This window comes from Brachionichthys hirsutus, chromosome 21, assembly GCF_040956055.1.
Source record: "Brachionichthys hirsutus isolate HB-005 chromosome 21, CSIRO-AGI_Bhir_v1, whole genome shotgun sequence".
Lineage (NCBI taxonomy): Eukaryota > Metazoa > Chordata > Actinopteri > Lophiiformes > Brachionichthyidae > Brachionichthys > Brachionichthys hirsutus.
In genome coordinates this window covers 7,247,569-7,254,983 of record NC_090917.1, presented here as the reverse complement: position 1 = coordinate 7,254,983, position 7,415 = coordinate 7,247,569, and the positions used below count along the sequence as shown (strand labels likewise).

General features: G+C 44.9%; 1 protein-coding gene across 1 annotated transcript; it reads right to left on the bottom strand.

The window, feature by feature from the left end:
• Positions 1-239: 239 nt before the first annotated feature.
• On the bottom strand, positions 240-2,962 carry LOC137910187 (growth/differentiation factor 10-like). Its single transcript, XM_068754620.1, has 3 exons — positions 2,707-2,962; positions 854-1,740; positions 240-431 (listed from the first exon to the last, which is right to left on the bottom strand). The coding sequence occupies exons 1-3, from the start codon at positions 2,960-2,962 to the stop codon at positions 240-242; spliced, it is 1,335 nt and encodes a 444-aa protein (XP_068610721.1).
• Positions 2,963-7,415: the final 4,453 nt, after the last annotated feature.

The following is a 7,415-nucleotide window of genomic DNA, read 5'->3' as shown; positions in this document are numbered from 1 at the left end:
CCATTAGTCCTTTATATTAGGGCCATCACACACACACACTTGTTTTAAGTACACTTCTCTCCTACTGTTGGAAGAAAAATAGTGGTAGTTACATAAGCAGAAAACGCTGAGGCGATGTCCTTTCATGACAGATTGGTCCTGTGTCCAGAAGACAGTTCTCAGTTAAGACTCAAGGACCAAAGCCCAAACGTCCCGTCCTCTGTGATGTTGAACTATCTTTTTTAATATGTGCTCCGACCCTATCGACAGGCACAGGTATACACAGACATGCCGGGGTAAACTTTGAGCACAATGTTCCTGTCTGGATCGAGAAAAAGGACGCTGAGAGGACTCATCTGGTCTGGAACGCAGCACGGTTCGGGGATGCTGGGGACAATTCCAACGGCTTTGACGATGCTCTGGATGGTGGCATGATTGGAAGAACGCACCACCTGAGGAAATGAGCAGTTGGATGGTATTAAAATGTGTTTTTATACCTGTAAAAATACAAGCCTCGTCTCACTCTGAGCGTGTGACACAAGACGCTGGACGCTTGAGTTCAAATTTCTTGTGAAAGAAAACATGTGTGACTGATCTTTTCTGAACTTTAACCCTCTAGTTTTTTGCATCTATCCCAGTTGTGATTTTCATTTTAAACACATGTTAGAATGGTTTTGTTGCGGTGAGGCTTCGGGTGCTGAAGGGTATTGTCTGGATGAGATGCAGAAGGGCGTGACAAAGCGTCACCATGTGACCCCCATCCTAACGGATCCCTGCACAGAATCACGTTTACACATCTACAAACCAAACTCAGTGCTGCATCTGTATGTGATGAACTCCTCTGATGTCTGACATAAACGTTGCTCTGACTTACTTTAGGGATGGGGAACCCACAGGTCCCAGCGCAGTAGTAGGCATCAAACGACTTCGGCGCCAAAACCCACTCGCTCCAGCCAATGTCAGCAAAGTCCACTTTGAGGTAGCGCCTGTAGCAAACTCTGGGCTCGCTCCACTGTCTTCTCCGGGCCTTTTTCATTGTCCGCTCATCAAAGGTCAGAACCTGGGGCCTATTCATGGCCCCATTACTGCCCTGCTTCCTTCCTTTCAATGCTGCTTTGCTTTTTGCTGGGAAATAGGTATTCTGCCACAGCTCGTGATTCTTCAAGGTATTGTAATGGACGTCTGGAAAGTCGTTTGTCTGGATCTGGTGGTGAAGCTCCCTACGGGTCCTGGAGGAGGATGCATCCTCTCCAACAGGGAAGGAGCCGTAACGCTGGAGGGACAACGCCACGCTATTCGGCTCATCTATAGCTCGGTCCTCAGCGTATACCAAGATATACGGCATGTTGGCTGGAGAGAGTCGCTCTTGGCCGTCAGGAATCCTCTGCTGCACCTGAGCGTTCCCAGAACCCACTTTGAACTCCACCATGACCACATGTGTCTTGGCATCCCTGGCATTTTTCATCACCATCGTTGCATCCTTAGTTTGCCAAGAGCCTTTCTTGAAAGGAGTCAGAGTTATGTTTCCCAGTGATGTTGTAAAATCTGAGTTTGGGGATGATCCATGGAAAAGAAGCTGCGGGGAAGCGTGATGGTAACGCTGAAGGCCCATTTGTGAGTGGCGAGGCCCTCGGAAACGCCACGAACGCTGGTGGTGATGGGGGCGCTTGTAGAGGAAATGAAAAGAAGCGAAGAGAATGAGCTCTGAGTCCTGGATGGAAGACAGGTTGAACTGGAAGACATCTTTGCCATGCATGACTCCTAGGGAAGGGAAGAGAAATAGAATTAATCGATTGAAAGAAACAAGTTCTTTGAGAAAAAAGACAAATGAGAGGATCATCCTTGTTTTGATCCAGGATTTTCCTCATTTATCTCTTGGTTTAAAAAAAAAAAGGCTCCATAATCTGCCTTGAAAAGTTCTCTTCTTTCTCTTCAGCCATCTCATTCGGCACAGTTTGACTAACAGGATGTTGTTTTCAATGCATCTGACTGACAATAGCAGAAGGATGGAAAATATTAAGCTTAATTGTCAGCCTCATACATGACCAAAAACCACCATACCATTTAAGTCCAACGTTCTCTCCCACACTGCTACTACAGCATGAAAGGCTAACACTTGGTCGGTTTGTTGTTGCCATATGGAAATGCTTACAGGAGAAAGAGCTCCTCTGAGGCTCCTTTCTGTGCAGCGGCGTCTGAGTGTGATAATAGGCCCTTGTCTAACGCCTAGACTGGAGCAGCTACTGGGTAACCTGCAGCGCTGGAGAGTTTAAGTCCACCGCTCACTAAATCACGACACAGACGGAGCATGAAGGGGAAGATGTTTAGCCCAAAGGGGCACGTCAGCTGCTTTATGAATGATTAAACAGAATCAAGATCAAATAGGTTTTCCATTGTTTCAAGTTTAATATTGTGCCTGTAAAATGTTGGTCTGTAAATAAAACTCAACAATATTTAAATCATTGAAACAAATACAAATGATGTTTAAAATGATTTTATAAATTAAGAATATACTAATATGCTGATCAATTCCTATTCATTTAATTAAAAAAGCCTCCTAACAAAACATAAATCAACCTATAATAATAATAATAATAATAATACTAATAATAATAATCTCATTTAGAGGATTTAAAAATAATGTTCAGTTAGTATTTTCAAGCATCACCGAGTGGATCTCTCTCCCCAGCGGTTCGTGGGGTTAATAAAACCCACGCGGTCACTCACGCGGGGCTGCTTTGAAGCTTCTCACGGTGTTTCCGTCCCCGTGGCTCCGCGGCACCTTACTGTACCTCTCGTACACTTTGAACATGTTGATGGAGACCATGTCGCGGTCTGCGCTCTCATGCGTAAAAATGCGCTCCTCCACAGTCGGTCGGAAATCAGCACTTTGACGCACCGCTTCAGCGAGACCCTCGAGTTTACCCCAGCTGGAACCCAGAATCAGGAATAATTGTAGAGTGTGGAAAAGCCAACTTGCCATGGCTGACATTAATGGATGTAATTCTAGTAAAAATAATAATAATACAAAATAAAATAAAAAGTTGAAATCTTAAAATTAATAAAAGGCGCGCCTCCTTCGTGTTTCTCGCGAGTTAATTCCAACCTTGACCTCCGGACACTTTTCAGGTCTCCACGTTTCGTGGTCTACAATTGTTTCTACAATGGGAAGAGATCGAGAAAGGCGCACGCAAGAAGCTCTGATGCTGGATGAAAGGCGGTGACGCGCCGGAGCGCGCAGCCAACGAGAGGCGTCCAGCCTCTTCGGGAGTTTTGATGAGCGCTGAAGTCAAGAAGAGAATGCGTTCCCCACGAGAATAGATCAGACCTGTTTATTCGACCATTATTCCACTTTATCAGTGAGACCTTTCAAGTCAGGTTCAAAGACCAGAGATGAGTTTGCGACTTTAGAAACATCCGCTTCTCTTTATAACAGTGGTTAATGTGTTTCACGCCTAAAACAGAGATGGTCTATTTCCACATTCGTGCATTCACAGCCCAATATAAGAAGTGATGAGCTGTAGAATGGCATGCACTAAAGTCTTAAAAGTCTTTAAAATTTGCACCCCTGCAATGAGAGAGCAAGAAAACATGTTTCCACTGGGAATGATCAAAACTCTCTTATCACTCATTATCATGAGTTGGTTTTTTTTAATTGCTTGTAATTGTTATACAAAATAATGTTGTTCTCGCGAGTTTTCCTTTAATGGTTTATGGTTTTCTTTCTATTTGGTTTCAAAATAAATGAATGTGGAATTACGGACGATTAGAAGTCTGGGCTTCCCTGCTTAGGCTGCTGCCCCCGCGACCCGGCCCCGGATAAGCGGAAGAAGATGGATGGATGGATAGAATGAAAAGACTGAAACTTTTTTAAAGGCTCGCCAAACCATTAAAAATATATTATTGATTTTACACCATTCCTAAAAGAAGAGAAATGGATGTTTACCCATAGGAAACTTGTGGTATGTAATAATGACTCTTTTCTCTCCGAAGCAGTTTCATTTCTAACCAGGCCCTTCATGGGATCATTCTGAAAGCGGCTTGATGTGGTTTTTAAACCACAAATCTCTTAAGAAAGAATTCTGGGAAGATTTTTGGAGGCACAACAACCCTGACTTTGTTATTGATGGTCACCATCAACCCAGTAGCAACAATTACATTTTTAACCGTGGCTGCAATATTTTCCTAAATATTCCCTGTTTGCTTGTTTGGACTGATTACCGGAATTTTCTGAACTCTGCTTTTGAATTAAACACCGATTTGGATTCTTCTCTCCTGTTGTGCTTTTGGGGTTCCTTTCTGATGACTTAGCTTTTGAACTCAGGTATAGATAAGAAGCAGAGTCTTGTCAGAAAAAAGCAGTGGGGACCAAGTGCACCCTTGTGTCCAGTCTTTATGCTAGGAGGCCCATTTCCTGGCTACATATCTAGGATTTAGACATGAATCTTCTTCTGCCTTAACATTTTGAAATGCAATATGACAAACATTTATACTTCAGCCGAGCTAGGAGACATGCTGGAGATGAGGTGCATGGTGTGTTTGAGTGTGTGTTGCAGAGACGGTGGTTCACGTGAGAGTGGACGTGTGCACGTACGGAAGTGTCATCCTGCTCGTTTGCAGGCTCCACTTTTCCATATTGCTATAGCTCTGTGCGTTGTCTTTGTAATAAATGCACCAAAACGCACATCTGGATTTCAGCATCTAACCACAGCCACTTTGCTTGTCACGAAGTACGAGCCATATAGGACCCAGCCTTTTGAAGATGTTTTCTTTCACCACACAAATGAGCTAGAAATGTTGACCGACGTGAAAGGCGCCATTTATTCTAGGGATTAGTGAAGCTGCCGTGATTGAGAACCAGTATTATTGTACAGTAACAGCAGCTCCAGAGTAAGAGGCTAGCCAGAAATCATGTCCTTTAATACACATTGAATCTCATTTAACATTTTCATCCTGTATGGCATCATGGGTGAGCCAACTCTCCTCCAGCTCCTCCTCCTTCGCAGGATAAAATGGGAAGTGTAGCCCCCCAAAATATGCTCTCATTCACAGAGTATTTGCCTGGGGTGCTCATCAGGACAGGGAGGAGGACAGACAAGCTCACCATATTTCTTTTGGCCCAAAACGCCATACTTCATCCTCCCACTTTTCCTCCTCCTCTTCCTCGCTGACTTTTTTTTCATACTGCTGGCTGGAGCTGAATGACCATTCATGCTCGCTGCCTTTGGATATGGATGTTTGTGTGTGTGAGTGTGTGTGTGAGTGTGTGTGTGAGTGAGTCTGGGGGGGCATGACATCCTTTTATCGGATGTCTGCCAGGCCATTCACGCACACAGACGCTCAGCATGCCAGAATCCAGTCTGGACCTCCCTAACTGAGAGTCCCAGCGATGCCACTTCAGCACAGTCAACCCAAGAGTGACCGGTCCATACACACACACACACACACACACACACACACACACACACACCCACACACACACACACACATGCATCGTTCTCTTGAGGAAATATCCGGTCATCTCATGAATTTGTGCTACATCCAGAGTTCAACCGCATTCATTGATGTGGAACCCTGACAGCTGTCAGAGAATCATCAGTGTTGTGTCTGTGACATGGAGGTCATACGTGTGTCTGGTCCAGAACGTGAGCTGCTCGAGAAAATGAACTCTCATTTTACGGTTTTTACTATTTGACAGGTTCTGTTATCACATCTAGATACATTCAGATTGACTATGAGGTGTACAAGTAAATATTTTAGTACAAATATTAAGAACGAGAAAAGCACTCTGGGGGCACAGACCTCCGCCGAGCAGCTTGTTCCCCTCCCAATTGGATTTACACCGTCCACATGGTGATCTGGACCATCATCGAAAGGTTCTAAATTGTTCTTGGTATCTTTACACACCAATCTTGGAAAACTAAAAGTGAATTGATGACCTAGTGGCGCACACAGGTCAGGGTAAGCTACCAGGGTAGACCGGTAGATCAGTTTCTACACCAGTGATTGGTTTTTGAAGTATAATACGTCCCATTGAAAACAGCATCAAGGGCGCACACAAGTTCAGTCAGATAATGCCTCCTACAGAACCTATGGAGGGGTCATCGAAAGCCCTTCCGGGTTCTCTCGGGTGTGTGTTGCTTCATTCTCCAACCCCCCTGCTGTCGGTGCCCCTCAGTCGATATCAGCTTGACCCAGAGCCCACGAGGCTGCCCCAGCCAAATGTGGACGGACTCATTTATCATCCTGCTGCAGACAGTCGGTCTGATGACTGAGGTAATGAGGCGCTATTGTCTGTGGAAAGGCCTCTCTCCTATAAGATCCAACTGGCATGCACAGAATCCAAAACCACAACAACCTCAACAAACCTCACACGGCACCATCCCCATGTAGCCCCATGTAGACAAGGCCAGCAATCAGCTTGATGGATTTCATCCCTGACATGGTTTTTCTCCAGTGGCCCAATTAGGAAAGTACTTTCAGGGGTTGTTTTCTCTTCCTTCACGAAAGCGAAGTTCTCAGTGTGTCTTCCCGTCTTTGTTCTTGGACGATGTGCTGTATTGTTGGGTAAAAGATGGATTGGCCTTATGTAGAAGGAAATTAGCTTTATTATGTTTGGGAATAAAGAGTCGGGGAAATCATTTTGCATCCAAGGAAACTCAGAATCCAAAGACAGACGAGTGCAAAAAGGCTTATAGCACTTTTAAGTGAAGGAAATGATGTACGATCATCAGTTTTGATCATCAAGCCCAATATTTCCACTGAAGCGTCTGGGGGGGGCTCACTTAGCCTTGCCTTGCACAAATTCTAAGTAAGCATAACTGTGAGCCTTTATAGCTGGGGTCCAGACATTACAAGCTGCCTCTGGACTAAATGTCAGTCTGTGACTGTGTGACGGATACGTCTGAACGTCTCCCATGAGGAGACCTTTCATTGGTAAATGGGGATCACTCTCCTCCCGTGTTTTTAAGGCTGCAATGTTCCTCTAAATGAGTTGTTTTGGCAATTCCTCCTCACGTGTGAGAACAATCATCCGCAACGTGTTTGTCAGTTATTTGAAAAATTGACAATAATCTCCGATCGCAGCTATTACCCCCACCTCAGGCTTCTGGACAGCTGTGCTGTAAAAGCTACAGTCATGATTGCAGATCGTTCTCTGCCAGTAGGAATGGTTCGAGGCACCAGACGCTCCAGTCAACGCTGCGCTCCAGAAACAAACCTGCGCTCAGACTTGGCCTCACCCTGTTCACCCTCACCCTCCAGACTGAGCTGGTCTTTTGTTAGAATGGCAGAACAGGCAAGGCTAAAGCTGTTGCTCAGAAGTGAAGCGCGTGATCTTCAGTCTTAGACGCCAGATTTTACTTACAGTTTTTACAGTGTTGATAAACAGAATTTCCCTGGAACATGAGCTAATGAAGGATTATTTCATTGCTTTG